The sequence below is a fragment of the Schistosoma haematobium genome, chromosome 2, assembly GCF_000699445.3.
Source record: "Schistosoma haematobium chromosome 2, whole genome shotgun sequence".
In the NCBI taxonomy this organism is placed as follows: domain Eukaryota; kingdom Metazoa; phylum Platyhelminthes; class Trematoda; order Strigeidida; family Schistosomatidae; genus Schistosoma; species Schistosoma haematobium.
Window position 1 is genome coordinate 15,964,944 of NC_067197.1, and position 22,865 is coordinate 15,987,808.

Genomic DNA, 22,865 nt, shown 5'->3' on the forward strand with positions numbered 1-22,865 from the left:
TTCTTGATATATTGCTTATAACACTATTGCTCAGATCCAAAATATTTTTTGAATTTTCTCAAGGTCGTGCTACGTGTAACGACCTTGAGGATGAGGTACGCTATTCTTGCATCAGCAAGTTTGATTGTTTCATCCATCGTCGTAACGAACACTTATTACCGCAAAAAACAGTTTTATCCTACTGTTGTGTACTTAACCAATAATCAGCCATCCCTTTCTGTAAGCTCTTTTGAAATGTCTTAAACGTCCATTAGATCCTCCTCTTTCAATGTGTTGTTATACTCTTCTTGGTCGTAAAAGCACTCACATATGCTTTCTTCGGTCGACTTCAAAGAGCAGAAGTAGATGTAAGTTTTACTAGTGATTTATCACCCGTCTTTAGAATCTTGTTTCACAGTCATGGTATGCTTTCTTCGACATGTGCTTGGTTTTTGCCTTCTTCCAGAACGAATTGGGAGTCGAATTTCTGTTCTTGTTCGCTATACTTTTATTTGTCAGAGCGTTTCACTGGCTTATTGAAGAAAGGGTCGATTATGTAAAGTCTATTAATAATTCTTATCGGTTTTTAGATGGAAAGATCGCCTGTCATTAGTGTTGTGTTTCATCTTCGAACAATGAGTAGGTTTATATTTTAACAATTTATTTTCCAGTGCTTATTACTCTTCTAACTCTGGTGGACGTATATTTCATCAAAACAGCATACTGGAAGCCAGCTACACACGGAATATCCGTACATTTGGCTTTGGGGATAGAGGTTTGAATATTATTAACTTTGTTCATACCTTACATTTGTCTATAATTGTACACTTTGGCTGAATAGGTGAGCAGGTTCTGTGTGTATTAAGTTTCACTGTCATACTGGGTATGTACCAATGGTCATCTGATATATCAAACGGATTAGTTGTGCGAGATAATTGTTTTTTTTTTTGGTACTTGCCACGTCTCCGTCTACCGTAACTTGCGTTAGTTAGCGGGACAGGTATAAGACGTAGGAAGCATTGTTGTCAGAATTCAGTCAAACCTACCTTGAATTTATGGGTTGTGAGAAAATGTTTTCTTTGTGGTATGATCTATAAAATCTGCAACCGCCGATTGAGAGCTCAAAGTGGGCCGCTGTTATAGTTGCATCTGCCTGACATTCTAGACTGTTAAACACCTATAGTCTTGCACGCTTATTGATTCTAGGGTTTTAATTTTGTTGATTATCTAAACATTGTTAAGCAGTATGGTAACTATTGCTAGTTTTTTTTCGAACGGAAACAATATATTCCATCTAAAGTATCATCTTAGTGGTACGTCCTAACCGAATATTTCCCCCGAATAAATCTACAAGGGATTTTTAATGATTGATTGGTTCCCAAAGAAGATTAAAATGAAGACTATTGTTGTTTTTATAAAGTAGAAACTAACTAATCTATTAAATGTTTATGTAGGAGTCTAGAGATAATGTTCCAGTACTCAAAACGTAGATCAGACATTTTTGAAGAAACAACTGTACATTGATTATTTAGACCGTCAAACAGTTTGGAACTAATTGAATTGGCAAAATCTAACTGTCAATTACCAGCTAACTTGAGGCACTATGTAATGTCAGTTTTGTATTGGTAAAAGACTATTATGGAATGCATATCAACCTGATCGTACCTGCATACTGTCATGCAAACTGTCGTTTCCCGAATATATTATTACCAATATTTTTAAAAATGAGTAGTTCTAGGTGTTTTGAAGTTATTTTCTCGTAATTTATGACGTCATTTTTCATTCAAGGTTAAATAAGTCATTAAGATTTCCATACTGTCGACTACGTTTGCACCATGGTACAGTGTTGACATGTCTGGAGCCCTCTAAAGGTTGATGATCACTGATTACGGATCGTGCATCACATAACTCACCGTTAATCACAGTGTTGGAAATTCACTTCTCACCTTTTTAAAAATCCAAAACATCTTGTTACTCTTATGATAGTTCCATATTCACTTAAACTATTCCATGTTTTTACAAACTGAATGTTTTAAATTAATTCACGATTAGGTAGAGTTCTATCAATAAGTTAGATATTATTTCGACAGCATGAATATTACACACGATGTAGACGGCCAAAATATTTTTTTATGAAGTTTTCTGTCTTCCCTTCAACCATAATATCCAGCGTAGTACCGCGTTTTCCATATTCTTAAGTTCGACGTAGATTGATTGGGCTGTTGTCTTCACTCACTGTTTACTGACGACATAGTACAGCTGTCATCATAGGCAAGCAATAAGGATGTATTACTTAGAAAATCCATTCTCTATTATTATACTCTAAGTGTTTTTATGTACTTCATGCAAGCGACTTGTTTAAATAGGTTTAATTTAACACTGGATTATTTGTTTTTAAATATTTTCAGTATTTCATTTTAATATTGAGTCTTCTATCGACTACTGTACGTTATATTTTACATTCGATTGACTCTATGCGAGAACATTCCTGGAATAAGAAAGCTACGTATCTCTTATATGTGGATATTCTCATTGGATTTATTCGTTTGGCTGTGTACGTTGAGTTTACGTTCATCATGTGGTCACTACATCCGTTTCCTTTATTTATCGCGCGACCTATCTATCTTAGCATCAGATCACTAAAAAAGGCGATTCGAGTAAGTTTTTGACTGTAAAGATTTCGTAGTATTCGTGATCTTGGTTATACATTCTTACATGTATGACTAACACAATTGTATATGAATTGTCTTTATGTTCTGGTCAGTTTCACCTCGTGATTCAAAACATGTACATTCTGTCGCTGAACACTATTCTTCTTAACCTTCAATAAAGATCTTGCATATATGTTTGTTTGCGTTAGATTTATCAGTATACAAGCGAAAAACTCAATATATTAAGGCATAAATGTTAAAAAATAAGTTAAACATTTAGATCCATACGCTCAATCTGTTATTGCAAATTTAAAAACAATCGTACATAAATATTACAAAGATATCATCATAATTTGTTGTTGGGGATCCTTTTGTCGACTCTGAAATAATACTATCATTAGTTTTTCGGGATTTTTTTACTAACTGTTGTTCGAATACTATTACTTACACAATATTAATAACGCAGTCTGATAAAAATCACAGTCCAGACTCCCAAAACATGAAGAATTCATTTCAATTGGAAATGAAATTGGTGATAAATAACCCGACCGTAGCTACTACCTTAACATGTTAGTCGGGCTTGCCTATCGTGGACTTATCCAAGCTATATTGGCTGGAACACATGTTTCTTTAGGTCCTACTATGACAGGCAGGTCGGTCGGAGAGCGGTATGACTAAAAGTAGAAACTTAAGGTCAGAGGGTGAAGTCGTACTGCTGACTGTAGAGGAGTGTGACACCAGTAACGTGTTTCCATCAGACAACCAGCATCTGCAGCGATGCTGCCTTCTCATTATGGAAGGGGCTGTCACATCTTATTTTACCCCATGGATTTCCGTATCTAGCAGTAAGGCATTTTTAAGTGGGGATCTAACACCGAAAATTTTCTAAAAAAGGCTGTGCACGACCAGCCACAAGCAGTTGTCTCTCGGGCTATGCGTCACGCTTTCAGGTCGCTAAGAACACTACTAATTTAACTTTTTTCAGTCCTCTCAAGAAGAAATATCCTCCAGCAGTGTGGACAACCGCCTTCATACTTCTATCAGCATCCGAGATCATCTTATTGATGATCGAATCCCTTCCTCACCCCTTAATTCTTCCGACCTCGTTTATCTTTATCATCATGCGCCACCAATACTAACTATTTGGGTTCACAAAATGTTATTGCTGGTCTCCTAAAACCACTCTCTAAACTAAACGTTGGAGCTTTAAGTGTTCGAACCTTGTGTCAGATAGGGAAACAGTCTTCTTTAGCTAGGACTCTAGTATCTCACTTTTGATGCTTTCTACGTCTCCGAATCTCCTATACAGGATACAAGTACAGTCATTCATTTGATCTCACTTTATCAGTGTGAACAAACAGCACGATTTACCTTCCGAGTACCTGAAAACCTCACTGCCATTTTTTCCGAGGCCTCGCTGGTGCATATACAACATTGAGTTCTAAAGTAGAAGAGGATCTCCTAGACAGGATTCCAATAGATATTCGCTTGTGCACTGTCCAGCTAAACGAGACAGTAAGAACTCGAAAAGATAGGGATACACGCCTTTGCTTGTTTGTTGTCTCTGTCTACGCTTCCATTGATTGCAGCTCTGATGAAGTTAAAGATTAATTTTATAGGAAGCTATCCAACTTCATTCAAAAAACAAAAGCCTTAATGTAGTGATAGTAGCGAGTGATTTCAGGGCTCAATTAGGTAAACTAAACCGAACCGAAAGGTACTTAGGCGGATCTTAAGGTGTTGCGGCTCAGCGAACAGATAATGCCAACCGTCTGTTGCAACTATGCTCAGATAACCATCTATTTTTGGCAAACACAAACTTCAAAAACAGGGAGAGACATCGTCTCACGTGGTAACCTCCGTAATTGACTTATCAATGGACTGCAGTAGGTCACATTGCCATTAGTTATCGTTGAAGGGGCTCGATAGAAGACTGTCACTATTTTGGGATTTGGCCTGACAACTTCATCTTTCTGTGCTAAAGGAGTGTGGCAACTTGAACCAATGTACATGCGTACAGGTTCTACGTCGTGACTGACTGGTGATAAATAACATTTGCAAGTGTGAAACATACGTAATTGTCTCATCAGCTAATATTTTCCGCACAAGAAGACCAAATAACATACCGAAGTCAGACAAACCTAATGTGATGAACATCTAAAAGTGTACAAACGAAAACGAATAATCTCAGCTGGGAAACATATGTATTTTTTGCTTTGTTCTATACTCATATCAGTAAGCTCATGAGCACTGCCCACTCGATTTTCCGTAAACTAGTAAGATTATGTAGGTCAGTTTATAGTTGTTCACAACGTAGAACCTGCCATGTATATGCATCGGTTCAAGTTGACAGCTCGTTGAATATTTTGTTTGTGTTTCTAAGGTAAATTTTAACTCAATAACCAAGATTTAGATCTGTTAATGAAATCTATACCTTCATCAAACGTTATCAATATTTGTTCGTTAATCTTGTTTTATTCCGGTGCTTAGTGATCAAGGAAACCATCTTTCTTCCAGTAGATCTAAGGTTTAAATTCCGCCCAACCCACCCCTCACTCAAAGTGTAGCTGCAAGCCGTGTTCATAAACGTGTTCTTGATAAATAATCGAAATGAGTTTTTTCCTGTACATCTGACTGTTACCTAAAGTAATGAAAAACTTCTTTGCCCTTAACCTTATATACGACACTGACAGTGCATAATCTAAGTGAAAACTAATCTCAATGGGATTTACAAAAACAGATTTGATTGGTTCTCATATGCTTCTGAGTTATGGAAGAGTTGCAGTTTTTTGGAATATGCGCTTGAATTGCTGCCGAAACCATGGGAACTAAACTAAAATTTCTTTCTTTAGAGTTTGTTTGTTGTAAAATATTTTCCCCACTCAAAATAATTCTTACCAATTATCTCAGTGTATTCTTGTCAGTCAGTCAGTCAGCTACAATGTCGGACCAGGCACATATGTACATCGGTTCAAGATACCATACCTCGTTAGCACAACAAGATGAACACCAAATTCACAGAAGTAGTTTGTTCAGTTGTGGTAATATATCCTTGGGCATTTAACAATCGTGGGTGTTAGCTTTTATTTACAGACTAGCTACTGGTGAGATACGTTTCAATTTTCTTAACCCTTTTCTGTTATGACAATTGTAACAGTAGTTCATCAAAGCTACTATGTTCATAATAATTATGGAGTTACAGGCTCATCCGTATTCCTCCCTATGAAAATTATACACCAAGAAAGGATTTCGTCTGACGTTTACCTAACAGTAAATACGGTGCTCATTCGTTGTATAATACCGTTTGCGTAATCAGCTCTTATTTAAGAGACATAAGGTTTTACATTCATTTACATTATCACCTATCATCAGTTTTATGTGTGATTACTGTAAGTATAATATAACGTGAGATCCTTTGATTATTCCTTTATGTAAAGGATATGTTGATGTCACGTCGTGCCATTCGATACATGAACACAGTTTTCCGCGATGCCACTCCAGATGATTTGGCTTCCTCCTCAGATACTGTTTGCATAATCTGTCGTGAAGAAATGAATCTTCAGACAGATAATATACCATCGGTTGGGACTTCAGCTCTTAAAAGGTTACCTTGTTCTCACATTTTCCATTTTGGTTGTCTACGTTCGTGGTTTCAACGTCAACAGACTTGTCCAACCTGTCGAATGGATGTCATACGTGAAGCTAGAGTGCAAGAAAGACAGCGACAACAACCTCATCGTTCAGCAACTACCAATAATACACAACCAGAGAGCTCAACAACTTCTGGTCCATCTAATTCAACTGCGACACCATCTATTGCAGCTAATAATCAAAACTTATCAGTGCCATGGATGGTAAGCTTCACCAGTTGACCTTCAGACTTATGGTGACAAGTCACCCATTCTTTGCGAACAATTCTAACTAAAAAACATAATGATAATAATAATATAGGAACAATAAAATGCTTAAGATTAATTCGCTTTACTTTAAGTGGACCAATAACTTAATAGGTATGGGATTTGGTTTAGGGCCGTCGGGCCACAGGTTCAAACGTTACTGAACTTGGTTTGCGCAGACGTATAGTTATTCCAATGTTTGCATGCAATGTGACTCAAAGTGGGGCACACAAATTTTTATCTAGCTTCTCGGTTTCGGTCCCCCTAAATTTAGGACTTCTTAGTCTGCTTTAAGCCACGGAATTTTGTGCTAATTATTAACTATTTCTTTTCCCTATTTGCTGACCAATTAGTATTATACTGTTCACTAGCGTGTGATATGAGACCATGGGAGCATGAAAGCTATATTTGCTTGACACATGAACTAATAAGAACGAAGTCTATTATTGGGCTGTCCTATTTAAAAGTAAATTTGTTGCATAGTGATTAAGATCTAGGGTCGGTTCATTTAGAGAGGATATTCTGGAATAATATTTTGGAATTTGTGAAAATAATTGGGGCTTTTAGTGAGGTAAGGCAGAATATATGTAAGTCATTAGAAATGTAGATTCACATTTTATTCAACTGGATGAGTTTCTGGAAGAGAATCGAGGCTGGGGTGATTAATTTATAGATACCTCCCTGCTTAATTTCGACAAATATCTAAGCTTCTATTCTTTAATCAAGGATTAAAAAGATTTCTCCTTAATATCTTTTGACACCTGTTTTTCATTTACAGAATAGTTGAAATTGTTATTGTTTGGGGAGGTGGCACATGGTTACGTTTACCTAGTTATACTTTCGTTTTCAACATAACATTGTTATATCCGCGGAAATTCTTAGATGACTTGTGTCTAGTACTGAAAACCCCGAATCCAACGACGTTTAGTGAAAGCACAAGGACTTCTGATATGGATTTATTTGACACTGGAGATACGCGAATACACTGATTTTTATATAATTTATATACAGTCAGTTTCATATAATTTTAGCTGTTCAGTATTTAACATTAACTGGTGAATATCTTACTGTGTGAACACATTTACAATATCATGCAATTAAGTATTTACAATCAATAAATATAATTAATTGGCCAAGTTATATAGTCACTTAGGATGTGATTACATGTTACAGGCGACCAGTTGCTCTCCAATCGATTAAGTAATTGTTCGTGTTATCACATATTGTTACTGTTCAATATTTTGTTTGTTATTTAGCCTCCTGCCAATGCATTCCCGTTTTATCCACCATTTATTCCTCCTAATAATAATTCAACAACTACACAAGCTCAGACAGTCTTTCCGTCTGTGCCTCCTTTATACATACCACCCTTTATGGGGATGCCTATAATATACCCTGGTAAGTTAGGTGGATTGTCTATTACACTGTTTTAACAGAACATTCTGTTTATAACCACACAGTTTGAATGTTGTATATCATTTTAATTCGATATCGATCTCGCAAGCTCAGTTTTTACTTTATTTTTACATTCATACTATTTGATGTTAGAACAGCTAAAGTGGACTGTAATGTGTGTAATAAATATCTTAATGCATTCTGCTTGTAATTTTGGACTATCCAACTTTCAAAGTATATTGTCAATGTATCTTGCACTATCGGGATCCTGTGTTTATAATCAGTCATATTTAAAACAAAATATGTAAAAAGTGACTGACAGACTCAGCTCCATTTGGTTTTCGAGACAACTTTTATTAGTATTTGCTAATTTCATTCACATGAAGATTTAAATTACCTGTTTTCACTTAGATATCTCAACTTTCTGTAGAAGCATATTCTATCTTGGGTATCTGTCATCGACACTGTACATTCATGGACGATTAATTCGAAGCAGTAAAGTATATATCCCCTATATTTGTATTTTTGACCTTTTAAGTAAGAAGGGTGTTATCTGATTGTCTGCCTGTTATGTGATTTTACGAACTTATTGACTGTTAGGATAGTAAAATCATGACTGTGATTGATTGTTCTCTGACTTTTAAAAAATTAATTTAAAAAGCCAAGAATGATCACTGATCGTCTTAAACGAAAGATATAGTTTAAATTAGTGCACGGTATGTTTTTATTTGGAATGTTACTTAGCCTATGAGTACGTTGTGTAACTTTATAGTATTCTGTAAACTAGGCTTTGCTCATTTTCCTACCTACCAATTCTCATTAATGTAACCATTGTGTCACACTCCGCTTAGGTAACTTGTTCTCTAGTGGAAATACTCCTATGCCAGAACCGCCCTCTGGACCACCTGAATCAACTGATGAAGCTCGTCTTCGTGCCAGTGCTGAAGCCCGTTTCACCGCTTTACGTCAAATAAATGTACTGTTGAATGCAGCTGTCCTGCAAATGAATGCTTACCTCAATGCGGCTAGCGCTCCTCCAAGTGAATTAGAACCTATTACTTCTATTAACACTGTCCTCAACACCGACGATGTGGGATCAAATAATGAAGGAAAGGGAGCCTCAAGTAGTGATGTAAATTCTCAGTAAGCAGTTTTCTGATTCACCTTAATTGTTTCCGTTTGTATGATTACTATATCTCCCGATTACCAAAGCCGTCTGACTTTTGGTCCCAACACACTGCTTCATTTACTGAAGCAATTTCCAATGTGAATCTATGTTTACTTTTTTGTATAGTCCCGTTGAACTAGTTTTTGAATAGACTTCTAAAATATTTTCATTCTGTTTTATTATAGGCTACGACTGATACAGATATTGTTCACTGAAAATTAAGTCACTCTTTCTTTTTCTATGCTCTGTATGTAAAATTCAGTCTATGTATTATATTAGGTGGTTTCATTTCTAGTTGGTCCCATCCGTGTGTCTTCCTGAATTTGAATAACTAACAGTGCTAGATATTCAGTCCTCCTTAGTGATTTGTTCAACTTGAAGCATTTCGCTCTGTTAATTGACGTGGAAACTGATGGTTTCATCTCACATTAGAAACTGTTTTGCCAGTTATTCAATACATTATGTTGATTGACAGTATATTATTTGCTCTTGTTACACAAGTTCTTAGAAGTTGTTCGTTTGCCGTGAAAAACTGTCAAAACCGTCAGTCATTATGTTGTGAGATGAAAGTACCCATATTGGGGTGGTTGGTCATGTAACCGCTTTTGTATATAGTCTTCTCACTTCTAGCCGGTAACCCTAATACAAGAAGTATTTTCGACAGGAACTTTGAAAGATTTAAATGTTTCATAAACCCAATGGATCCTGGGGACATGGTCGAGAAATCGTATCACGGACTACAATGAAGGATGAACGGAAAGGACTTAATCTCTTCCTCAGTCCTAGTTAATCCTCACAAAAGTCCAACTCGTGGTGAGATTTGTTTGGTTTTCCAAAGGTCATTCAAGTAAACAGCTATAACGCTGTTATAATCTCTTTTATTGCGACCCAGCTACTTCTATTGTTTAGCACTCGGACACGTTACCCCACTCGACTAGTCCTCAAATCAGAACACGGTCGAACAGGAACGTAATTATATCTTAAATAAACAAGATTGAATGGGATTAAGAATCACGATAAGCAAAACGTTCGTATATTCATAGTTTTACGCAAGAAGATTCTAGAGTCTTCAAGTATGAGTATCCGCTAATTGGCTGGGAAGTGGTGAATCAGCTTTGTCCAACACAATCCTACATGTAACATGCTTTAGTCCAATCTCTATCCGGCTAATAAACAGCTTTGTTTATGGTGTGGAAACATTGCTAATTAAATGTTTGCAAACCAGTAAGGAAAAAGTGTATTTGATAGTAGCAAGAATGTACAGCACATAACGTGGATATTTTTTGGTGAAAAGGTGATACTAATTCAAAATTGTGGAAATTAAACTACACGCTAGTAACTTTAAGATTGTTTTGGGATCTGAACACTCGATAACCAAAGTTTGCAAAATGCTACCCATTTGTGGACTACACTAACTTTTAAAATGTATTGTTGAATATACTTATTGATGTACTATTCTGGTGTTCTATTTATATGTTGAGTCATGACTGATTGCATGTTCAGTCCACGAACATGTGATCTGGTGACTGTACCATGGAAATTATGTTCACTTCCCTTATGTGGATCAGGTGTTAATGCTAAGTTAGAGGGAGTATGTAGTTGCCTGGTGCTAGGAACAGCTGGGTAAATACTAGAATTCCCCTAAGTGGGCTTCTCTGTTATGGTCATTTTTTCTTCAGTTTTGTCATCAATGATTTCCTCAGGGTAGTGCACGGTTTTGATGTAAACCTGTTATTCAAAAGAAGATTTTGACTTTGCTCATGATAATAATATCGCCTTACTCTCCAATGATAAGCAAATTACTCAAATCTAAATTGATGAATGGCATTGTAATTTGCATCTTCACAGTGTAACACCCCTGTAGTGTTGGTTATATCCTTTTATTGAAGTCTAGAAGGGTGAAGAAATATGTATGTCTGGTGTTTGTGTGAGTTCTGGTGGTTATTTAATATATTTTTTTTCTCCAGTCTATGACAACCTTGACTTATTGTTTTGTTAGTTTGTATATACATGATGGAGTGCACAATACTTCAATGCAAACAGTTTTCATGTTTTCTCATTCTTGCATGTCATGTCCCGAAAGTCATACATTTCGTTTAATTGGAACATATTTTATGAAATTTGAACTTTTAATCATGAGAGTTACCCAATCACGATGGTTTTCTGGTCATGCAACCTAAGCGGTTACCTACCTTTTTTCTAAAGTTAGCTCACGTGAGTTGGTTCAGCTGTTTATTTACATATTCCGTGATGAATACATATTAGAGATAATAAACTGTCTCAAGTGATTAGTTTCAATTTGGAGCCTAATTTTTGTGAACTTTAATGTAAATATCTGATTACTGGATTTTGTTGTAAGAAATTACGTGATTTGTTAATACCGTTGGAAATATTCAGTGATATATTCGTATTTTTATGGATATTTATTAAATATTACTTTATTTTAGTTATTTTTTGTTGAGTACCATGGAAACCCAAGTACATGTGTGTTCTGTAGCATTCACCTTAAGATCATCCCAGTAAACTTATTTGGTTTTTATTTTGTGACGAATAATATTTATACATATTAGTTCCCATAATGTTTCCGATTTAATACCAGGTGGCTCAGTGGTCATTTAAAATCATCATTATGTCGGTTGTTTCTAATATCTGGACCACATGTGTCTACCTATCATCTGACTAGTCAGTAGACAGATTATTTTCAAATAAGTTCTGTATTTCGTCTCATGGTCCGAGGTTTTCTTATAGTTTAATTCTTACACTAGAGACTGTCTAGATACAAAATCAATCTGCTCACATGAGGCAAAGATTCTGGTTCAAAAAACGAAATCTCTGAGGTGTCAATAACTGTCAGTGTTAGTTCCTCATTGTAGCTGCCATTTAGTTGGTGATCTAATATTTCTGGTTCTCACTATTTTATGATAGCAAATCTACATGATTGCTATTTATGTGTTTTTCAACTAACATTTCATTCTATTTCAGGTTAGACTCGGATGGTAAGAGTCCCCTTGCATCAGGTAAGTAAACTTCTTATTCTAGTTTTGATTTTTTTAATGGAACAGCCTTGGCATCTTAATATTCAAGCTATGGAAGAGAAATTTGTTCTCATTCCTTTCCATTCCTCAGATGCCTTCATGATGATTAAATATGTAGTTGAGTTAAAACTATTTACTTGTTCTTCTTACATATGATGAATGGAAAATGATATGTTTCAGTTCTAAAAAAACTTTCCCGGAAAAATGTTTTACGAAGTTATCTTAGAAAACAACAAGGAAGTAAACAGCTTTCACAATGAATGACTGAAACTGTGAATGTAACACTAAGGCATAAACCACCAGGACTGATTAGTCTTTAGGATTGGATAACCTCTTCGTTACAACATAAAGAGAATAGTTACAAATTAATTTACCGCTTAGTTAAAACTGAAAAATAATTCATACGAAAACGTCAATTAGGTTTCAATCATAGTTAAGATTATGTAAAATGAGTTTTATATCTTCCTCTCAATTTCAGACATGAAGAAATAGAGGGGAATTATTGTTCAGTGTTTCCTCAAGAATAAGCCTCTAAATGTGAATTTCGTAATCTCGAAATTGAGTCTCTATGTCTTTTTTAAGAATAATGAAAAACTGTTCATTGGAAATCTAATCTAAATAAATTCCGTTATGGTTTCTGGGAGATATTTCTGTTTCTAGTAGGAATATAAAGGCATCGATTTGCTTCATTTGAACAATCATCAGGAAAAAACTACAGTCACACAATCTACTACTTTATTTTTCAAAATGACTGTAAGGTATGGAATTTAAAAGTAAATGACGAGAATGAGTACAGATATTTTATCACCGGTATTCTCCTATCAGAATCTTGAATTGGAACTATTAGGGTGTTAACGAGCTTGGGTTAACTAGAGTAGCAATGATGTGTTAGATTTTGGGGGTAAGTTCTCTAGTCTTGTGTTTTATGTTGATCGTGGTAGTTTTGTTATTGGAAATATTTCTTTATTTTAACTGCATAGTTAAAAGCGGATCTCGAATTCATCTGGAAAATAACGGCTTTTAATGACAAAGAACGTGAATTTTCGATTAGCTCTTCTGATAACCAAATCTGAAGTTTTTGCTGAACGATTTATCTATCTTTAAAGTATCGGTACTTGCATGGTTTGGTTCCATAAATTTCAGTTTGTATTTACTATATGGTCAAAGATTGAACTCAGGAGTTCCAAATTTCCGCCATTATATTTAACAATTTAAGTTTCTCTCACGTTCATTGAAGGACATTGTGGTACATCATAAGTCATTGGCGTTACATTAAAACATGATAAACCAACTGGACCAATATTTTATTTCACCTGCATTTCATCCTTTTTTCCTCTTAATTTGTATTTTTGTATCTAGAAGACTCGGAATTTACGGAAGTTCGTAAACGTAGACTAGAACACTTTGAATGCTCGTGTGGAGAAATCACATCAAAGTCTAACTCTGAACTTAATGATGTGTCCAATTGATCTTGTGACATTTATATATACCTAACTTTGGTATTACTAAGTTTATTCTGAGATTAGTTTGTGTAAGTTGAATTCTGTGTGGCCATGTATTCTTTCAGAATTCTTAAATAAAACGAATGGCTTTCTATATATTTCAGAATTTAAATTATATTTGATGTAATATTGTTTCGTTATATTCTGTCTTCAAGTAGTCTCAATAGTTCGCCTTTATTACTTGTTATGTTCCAAGGAATGTGAGATATTTCTCTTCATTATAATTAGTAATATGGTTTTGTTCAATGTACGTATACTTTTTTTTTATAAATTACAGGGATTAGTGTAATATTAGACAATAGTTTAATAGATCACTTAGACAAGGCAGAACTAATTGATTTGATGTAGTTTTGTCGTATGGTTCTGTAAGTCTTCGACATTTGATTCTGACCTCAGTTTTAATGGACACATCTAGTTGGAGGTGCTTGGTCACTCATCAGCACCAGATCATGAGTGGGAACGCCGTGCTACATATCTCCTACATTCGTTGGCTAGCTTGGACCAACTAATTATTTCTTTACTATATCCTTATATGCAATCCTTCTTTTTTATATTACCACCATTGAATTAACCACTATGAATTCGGTGTTCATCTTGGTGTGCTAATGAGGTATGGTTACTTGGACCGATACATATATGTGCCCGGTCCTACGTTGTAGCTGACTGACTGAGCTTGGATCAAACGCCTCCCGAGATATCGATAACCGTCCAGATATGTCTCTCAACCTCTTCTCTTCTGACATGAATGGGTTGGCATACTTTGTGTGTAAAGGTGTTACGTGTGTGGGCGTTGTCAAACTCTGAATACTTGTGGTTTTTCTTACCAGCATTCCTCTTAAGAATCCTAAGATTTAAATATTGGTAGTTTACTTGAAATCTATGAATTTGCTCTTTTCAAACGTAAGTAAAAGTGTACTTTTATGGGGAACTTTCCCTGGCAGCTATTTGTGAGCTGACTAAAAAATTTTCCATATTCCAGTCCTGTGCCGATTTTCTTGTGGCTTTTTAACTCATAGTTCGTATTCCCGCGAACGTAAAATGTGATCCCATTAGTCATCAAATGATGTGGCTAAAGGCACAACTCAAGCTTTAATTTGAATGGTTTTACCTCTAATGTACCTCGTTTTATATTTTTGACCACAGTGTTTCTGACTCTATGCACTTGTGAAGTATTGAGGCACTGTTTTGGTTTGTCACTAGCACGGATAGTACTAAGTGTGAAATAGATATATTTACTGAGGTAACATGTAATTTACAAAGTATGTAAACTTAAGAACTACGTGTCTTTGATCTGTTTTTTTCTGTTCGTTACCGAGAAAGTAATGAATTCTCAGTGTTCCGTTTACTTTTTGGGACTACACTGACTTATGACATACGATGACTGAACCATAAAATCTAAACCCTATTTAATTTCATATATTACGCTTAGGCTGACCCCGTCGTGCAACAGTAGTGATCAAAGCCAGATATGAATTGAGTCAGAAAAATTTTCTCAGACACCCGGTTCGAGGTGTAACATGAAGAAAGGCTACGTATCCTACCTAGTTTCATCGAACGAGGCTCAACAAGAAAATGTACTCTAAAGATGTGTATTTAATCTCTTATTGGTGAACAATCACGTACACATAAAAACGACCAGTATTGTACGTGAACATCTGAAGAAATTTATACGAAGTTAAGAAATGCTTCAATTTGAACGGAGCTGAAAGGTAGATTTATGTCCCTTTCAGACATAGGCTTTACTACTACGCCTACGTTTCTACTGAAGAGTACGGTGCTCGACCTAAGCATATGTTCTATTGCCTAGATAAATAGGTAGTACAGGGGGTGAAATTCTCAAACCATTTGACAAGTGTTTCACATGCTGCTCACAAGTATATTGGACAAATCCACTCAGATTCAGTATTTTGTTCTGATATGTCTTTAAAGATTTCATTGATTGCTCAATAGACCATTTCCAGATATTTCGAAACGGCTGGACGGTTTGTTATTTGGTGACAATGGGAAAAATGAATATTATGCGACTGCTGAGATAATTTCATGGAAAAATTTTAACTTTATTCCATTTAGAAGAGCTGAGGATCTCAGGTGTAATAATATCTTCCCATAGTAGATGTCGAATGTGTAATTTTGTTGAAGATACTCTTCCAGCCTGTTAGTCAATGCACACACCATTGCTGGTCACATGTTGATCTAACCAGATTGCCTCCCTGACTTAAGTCTACTACGTGCATATTTATCAACTGATAGCTCATCCGCACCACAATATAGGACGTGCAAGGTAATAAAGGTCCTAGTATCAAATAGAATGGAATAACTTGTCGTTTCACTAATTTCTAATCAAAGTCGACGATATCTGAAATTCAACGCAATTTTCCTTCCTGACAGACCTTATAGTACAAACATACAATACACTTGAAATAGCCCCTCACTGCTATATAAATCAGCAGGGACAGACACTCCGTCCTGACTTATGAAAATTACTTGGTGGTGTTTATCTAAGTAAAATTTTAAGTTCAGTCATGGGAGCTAATGTTGTATTTAGCGAGTCTACAACATACAAACCGTAATATTGTTCTCGTCTGACGTGAAATTCAAGTCCATAGTTACTCAAGCCTGGATTGCCCCTTTGAGGTGGCCAAGTAATCTTGCTCCTTTGGTTTCCACACCAAACGAATGAAATCCTACCATAAAAATGGCTTGCTTGGGTAGGAAAGAAATGGACAAGAGGAATGCATACGCCAGCTTAGTGGTATGAACTGATTGATGATTGTAAGTTTTTCTTGGTCTGAATTATATCCAGCAAACACTTAAACGTCTGCTGACCTGGTTTACAAGACAGATATGTTAGGTATTAGTGGATGGTTTGGCGAAAAAGCTTCTGTTATTTCTCGTGGAAGCATGAGATGTCGATCAATATTTTTACTCCAACTTTGTCCCAAACAGACCTTTTTAGTTGTCTTCATTTTTAACTCGTACTTTCATGTCTGCCTCCAATTCACGACGCTATGTGTTCTTTGGTCTTCCTCTTCTACTTTCGGGATTCCGAAAAGGCTTTGTGATGCACGAATTTTATCTGCTGTAGTTGATTATTACTGATGTTCTCTGATTAGTTTCAATTTCAGTTTGAAAAGCACAGAGTGTTAAGTGACCTGTGTTTGTCATGGCAATGGTGGTCTCCCAGTTGATCCAAATTATTTTTGAAAATGTTGGCGAATAGAATCTTAAACACATATTGAGGTGATGAATGCCACTCGATGATGACTCGATGGTATAGCCGATAGTCAGCTGACAAGTAATTTTTCTGGGCTTGTGGGTGTTTTCAGAGTGTCCTTGCTAATTCAGGCGAGGATTTATCTCTAATTCATTTAAAGAGGGTGATTAAATCGCCTCTGTTTCCTCTACTTAACAATGGAAAAAGGTTTTTTTTTAGCAAGTATAACATCATACAGAATCCTTGAGATTCCGGAAATTAACTTAGATGCTGTTCTTTGAGGCTTTTCCTACATCCTACTGCCTCTTTTAAGACAGGGGCTAGCCGCGTGTTTGCAGTACTTAAGTTTAGAGCGTAAGGATACGGTAAAACTGTCATAAAGCTTTTAACATCGAAATGGGTATCGGTCCTACGTATTGGCCATAGGGCTCTTAAAACTTGGACGGCTATTGCAAGGCAGTGTGCAGTAGGTTTAAGGTATTGACTAAGAATGAATATTCGGTCACTATATGTCTGGACAAAAGGTAGCTCGATGTCATTCACTGTGTATGTATCTGCACCTTGGTGACTGATGTCAACAAAGAAACAAGAAGCCTAGAAATACTGTGGGAGCTATTTTTCGGGACGTTATTTCATTTAATTCAAAGCTTGTAAAATACTAACATTTATTTTTGTCCCTGGTCTATTCTACAGAGCATAAGTTTTCGTTTGATGTATGATTCACTGCCATATATCTTTTTACACTAATCTAAAATCGGGAACCAGATCAGAATTGGGAATAAATGGAGTTGTGTTTCAGTTGACTTGTCTTCTCTCATTCGCGTGCTTGTCAGCAAACAAGGTGATATGATAATTTTCGTCTCTCTACCCTAAGCAATCGATCTCACATTGAACTCGAGCATCAAGGTTAAGCCAGTCAGCCTAACGCGTCAAGGTCTTGATCAAGATTAGACAAGTTATCCTCTGCACAAAAGTGGGCAGACAGATCAAGGACACAACGGTGACCAATAGGCATCATAATACACTTGGAAACCTTTATAGACAACTGCCATTAAGACAATTTTTCCGGGTCATAATGAGGCCCTTAGCTATCACCTTGATAGTTTGTCGCTCTCCGTGTCTTGATATCATCAGCATCTACCAAAACCAACGGTGATATGGTAACAGGAGTATCATTTACATACAGGAGGAATAAAACATGTTCCAAAACTGCACGCAAATGCACTTATCTAACTAGACAACTCTGATTCATCCGTGCACATTTATAAATTGCCTCCAATTCCAATGCGACTTAACCTGTATAACGCTCGTTCTTGAGGAATTTAGTCAAAAGCCTAGTTGAAGTCATTTTAGGCTGCATCTATAGGTAACTTTTATTAACTAGGAGCATAACATCTTTCACGAGCTACTAAATTATTGAAACATCAATTAATTGTTTCAAAGCCTTGCTGCTATTGAGAAAGAATCCGATTTTCATCGAGACACTAAAATAACATATCTTAACTATGCTGATTAGGCTTATGGGTAGATAGTTCTCAGATATGCATCTATTAGTTGTTTTGAAGATAGAACATTCTATAACATCATTTCATTCTTTTGGAGATCGACCCTGTGTTACAGATATAATAAAATATATACTTTGAGAATCCGCGATTCAATTTGCTAGTTTTCTAATAACCTAGGATGCTTTTCATTGAGTCCGTTGAGTTGCCTATATCTAGCTCGTCTATCAAATCAAATACATGGAGTTCTTTGATGATCATAGTGTCCAATGTGTGTACAAACTGAAAAGGAAGGCATCTCTACAGCATGTAGATTGCTAGAGTGATTTGAGAATACTTCAGCTTTAACATGATCGTCTTCTACTAATGATGATGAACTATTGTCTTCCTATAATGCTGGGATATTCCCTCTTCCCTTAGTCCTCTGGTTTATGTACGAGTATAAGCGTCTACAGTATTCCGTAGACTACCTGACAAATTTTTCTTCACACAACTTTCTTGACAAGCGAAAGGTTGAGGCACAAGTATTTCAAGCTTCCCGAACATGAGATTTCATCTCATCAGAAAAAACTAACCTCCAACTCTCCCACATTCTTGATACTTTACAGTGATTATTCAGTTTCTCTTTAATGATTCATGGTGGAGAGTTGTTCGGACCCTTTGATGTAGTTCAAGGTATGTGCGTTGCAGTGGCTTTTATGTAAAAATATCTGCATAAATCAGAAGTCGTTTCAATGGGGGACTCTGGTTCTGTTTTCCAATCTTCTGAGAATGCTGAGTGCATAATATCTTGCATATTTGCTTTCTAGACGTTCGGTATGGCTTGAGCTGATACAACTATATGGAAGTCAAAGACTAAAACTGCGTGGTCACTTTTACTTAGGGATGGGATATGATGGAGGTTTGTGACGTCTTCCTCATAATTGGTTAATATGAGATCCACTGAAAATGACTCGGAGTTCAGGTCGTAACTATCCACTTCCTACACATGATGCACCAGAGCGAATGTGATAACCACGTCAGCCAGTTTATGGTCGAAAGAATTTTCTGGCATTAAAGTCTCCCAAGACTAAACAGACGGTAGACACACCTTCTACACTTAAAGAGTAATGAAATATTGGGAGTCGCTGACGTCTGAGCTAGTGCAAGCGACTGTCCAGGAGTCCTTCAATAACAAACGTGACGTATTCTTAAGGACTAAGGATAGTATATTATTATGATTTACCAACTTTTTTCATTTTATTTTTTATCGTTAATATACCTAGGTTCCTACCTTAAGGTATCGTAGGTCCACTGCTACCAGATACGGAAGCCCGTTAAGCGAAAGCTTCTTTTATTCCATCCAGAACCATCTGAACCATTTGAATTATATTGAATGTTGTACTCAGAGCCAGTTTCAAAGTTTTCGGTCATCAGCTGACTTGTGACAGGGTTTCTAAAATTCAGGGTGTAATAGTGGCATGTGGTGTTTATTAATAATCTTAATATATACCAGTTGTTGGAGTTTATCAATTAGATCAACGTACTAGAAGTCAAAAAACTTCCAACATAGTCACGTTACTTAATTTTTGTATCTCAAATTTCACCATCTAAATTACTTCATCGTAAAATATGATCAGCTTGGGAGCGTATGAATACAATCCAGCGGATGTTCTAGGTAATGGGGCATTCGCGATCGTATATAAAGGGAGAGTTAAAAATGTAAGATGTATAATTATTATTAGCATTCCCCCTTAGAATCCAGAGGAACCTGTGGCAATAAAAATCATGTTGAAAGATCAAAATGTCCTTAAGTCGAAGACGCTTCTCAGCAAGGAAATATGTGTTTTAAAAGTGAGTTTATATGTGTCACCTCCCACATTAAATTAAGGACCTTAACCACGAAAATATCGTCCGACTATATGATCACAGTGTATGTTTTGATATTTAATAATCTTTTGCTTTCTTAGATCTCTAGCAGTGGAGTCTATTTGGTAATGGAGTACTGCAATGGTGGTGATCTTTCCGAATACTTACAGGGTAATCATATATCTCTTGTTTAATTTCTTAGCCAAGCGCACTTTGCCTGAGGATACAATCCGTCACTTCCTAATACAGATTGGCTCGGCTATGGACGCTATGAATAGGAAAGGTTTTATGCACAGAGACTTGAAACCGGGTAATATCTTGTTGAGCCACTGTAGGGATTGTGGTCATCATGTCACTTCTATTCCTGGTTATCTTCTCTCCTTCAAGCTAGGTAAGAACCTCGTTTGGTTATTGTGTTCATCTCTTTTCCAAAGTTATTCATGTTCCCAATGAATTTCTTGTAAATATTTTTTTCGGTATGCAATATATTGTGTGAATCGACTCGTATGTTCTCTGTACTGATTAAGCAGCAACCTTAAACCCTTATATACATATCTTAGTCACATCTGTCGATGGAGTTCTAGGATTTTATTAACTGATTAGGTTTCTTTGCATAAATTTCTGCAACTAATTTTAAGATATCTGATTATCTAAGTTAACCACTTTTTACGCTATCAGAACATCAGTAACCCCTATACTCTCATTTTCCTCAACTGGTCTGTTCAAAGTGTATACTTGAATATCTTACATTGGTAATGTAGCTTAATTGGAAATGTGTAAGATGTTTAACCAAGACCAGTGATCGGCAATGGTTAATGGCAGAAGCTAGGAAAGTTTCTAACTCATAAATTACCAAGTTTGTTGTCATTTTCATTGTATGTCTGTTCAATAGTCGATCAAACAGTCACTTCGGTTTTACACATATATTCATTCTTTTCCTCAATGAATTTCTTGCCTTTAGCTACTCATTCCAATAATAATGATTTTTTTCGTTGTTATAATCAGAATCCATATCTATTTTGATATATATATATATATATATATATATATATATATATATATATATATAGTTAAAGGAGTTAGTTAAACCAAATGCTGAGTGTTAATTTACCACCAAACTAGGGCAGCAGGATGATTTTTAAAGCTTTTAGCCATAAATAATTATGACTGTAAATTTCAAAAGGTTACCTTTTTCATATTTTCACCCCAAAACACTGATAATAAACTTGACATTAGTTTAATGTATCTAGCTGTAACATTTCAGTGTCATACAAATATAATTATTTATCCATAACAGGGATATCAATCGATTCGAAACTTTTTGTAAATGTTTCTTAACCTCTCTGTTTGTCAAATAAATAAAGAGTGCGCAAAGACATTATAATGTTCTTGCGGAATTCAGGGTAATATTCACTCCATACTTTTTGAGTTTTCATCATTCATGTTATAAGGCTTTTATTAGTAAGCTACGGGTTTTACCACTCAGTGTCATTGGTGTACCTTTATATATAGATGGTTTTTACACAATTTTACAACTGTATAAACTCGATCATTTATTATTCACGATTTTTCCTTTTATTTCAGCGGATTTTGGCTTCGCTAGATTTTTACAAGATGGGATGATGGCAGTAACCATGTGTGGATCACCTATGTATATGGTCAGTTTCCTCTTGACTGTTGACTAGATATCGTTTGCAAATACCACTCTCTGGGCATTAATATGTATATACCGCTTCTTTTTATGCAATTAGGTATTTTTTTCATTTGTTTACGGTTGTGTATGAAACTTTAGACTATCATGCGCTATGTTATTTATCAGTCTACTTCTTATTATCCTTGCCTGCTCCTACAAAATTCTGTCCAAGTAATTCATTGGTTAGGATATTCACCCTTTGAGCTTATGGCTACGTGAGATGCTAGTAAGCCTCTTATTAGTTCTCGAAATATATTTACAGGAATTCGCGTGTATTTTCTGCAGAATGTATTGTACTATATATGTATGTATGTATGTATGTATGTATGTATGTATGTATGTATGTATGTATGTATGTATGTATGTATGTATGTATGTATGTATGTATGTATGTATGTATGTATGTATGTATGTATGTATGTATGTATGTATGTATGTATGTATGTATGTATGTATGTATGTATGTATGTATGTATGTATGTATGTATGTATGTATGTATGTATGTATGTATGTATGTATGTATGTATGTATGTATGTATGTATGTATGTATGTATGTATGTATGTATGTATGTATGTATGTATGTATGTATGTATGTATGTATGTATGTATGTATGTATGTATGTATGTATGTATGTATGTATGTATGTATGTATGTATGTATGTATGTATGTATGTATGTATGTATGTATGTATGTATGTATGTATGTATGTATGTATGTATGTATGTATGTATGTATGTATGTATGTATGTATGTATGTATGTATGTATGTATGTATGTATGTATGTATGTATGTATGTATGTATGTATGTATGTATGTATGTATGTATGTATGTATGTATGTATGTATGTATGTATGTATGTATGTATGTATGTATGTATGTATGTATGTATGTATGTATGTATGTATGTATGTATGTATGTATGTATGTATGTATGTATGTATGTATGTATGTATGTATGTATGTATGTATGTATGT

General features: G+C 35.5%; 2 protein-coding genes across 5 annotated transcripts in view; both read left to right on the top strand.

The window, feature by feature from the left end:
• Positions 1-16,825, top strand: SYVN1_1 (E3 ubiquitin-protein ligase synoviolin). Of its 2 annotated transcripts, XM_035732312.2 has the most exons (11): positions 1-219; positions 255-347; positions 383-535; positions 570-618; positions 651-754; positions 2,388-2,636; positions 6,068-6,484; positions 7,783-7,924; positions 8,773-9,064; positions 12,072-12,106; positions 13,484-16,825. In XM_035732312.2, the coding sequence occupies exons 1-11, from the start codon at positions 91-93 to the stop codon at positions 13,591-13,593; spliced, it is 1,773 nt and encodes a 590-aa protein (XP_035587620.2). In that variant the 5' UTR covers positions 1-90; the 3' UTR covers positions 13,594-16,825. The 2 variants fall into 2 exon arrangements, with proteins under 2 accessions (XP_035587620.2, XP_051067612.1); XM_051214439.1 differs by having other exon boundaries at positions 651-16,825.
• Positions 16,826-19,707: 2,882 nt separating this feature from the next.
• Positions 19,708-22,865, top strand: part of ULK2_1 (Serine/threonine-protein kinase ulk2) — a 63,461-nt gene continuing 60,303 nt past the window's right edge. For 2 of the 3 annotated variants that reach the window (XM_051214440.1, XM_051214441.1), the window contains exons 1-6: positions 19,715-20,043; positions 20,080-20,175; positions 20,213-20,254; positions 20,292-20,361; positions 20,393-20,581; positions 21,775-21,848. In XM_051214440.1, coding sequence (XP_051067615.1) covers positions 19,954-20,043; positions 20,080-20,175; positions 20,213-20,254; positions 20,292-20,361; positions 20,393-20,581; positions 21,775-21,848 — 561 coding nt within the window. In that variant the 5' untranslated portion in view covers positions 19,715-19,953. Of the gene's footprint in view, positions 20,044-20,079; positions 20,176-20,212; positions 20,255-20,291; positions 20,362-20,392; positions 20,582-21,774; positions 21,849-22,865 lie in introns of all 3 variants that reach the window. The other variant, XM_051214442.1, reaches the window with a different exon arrangement.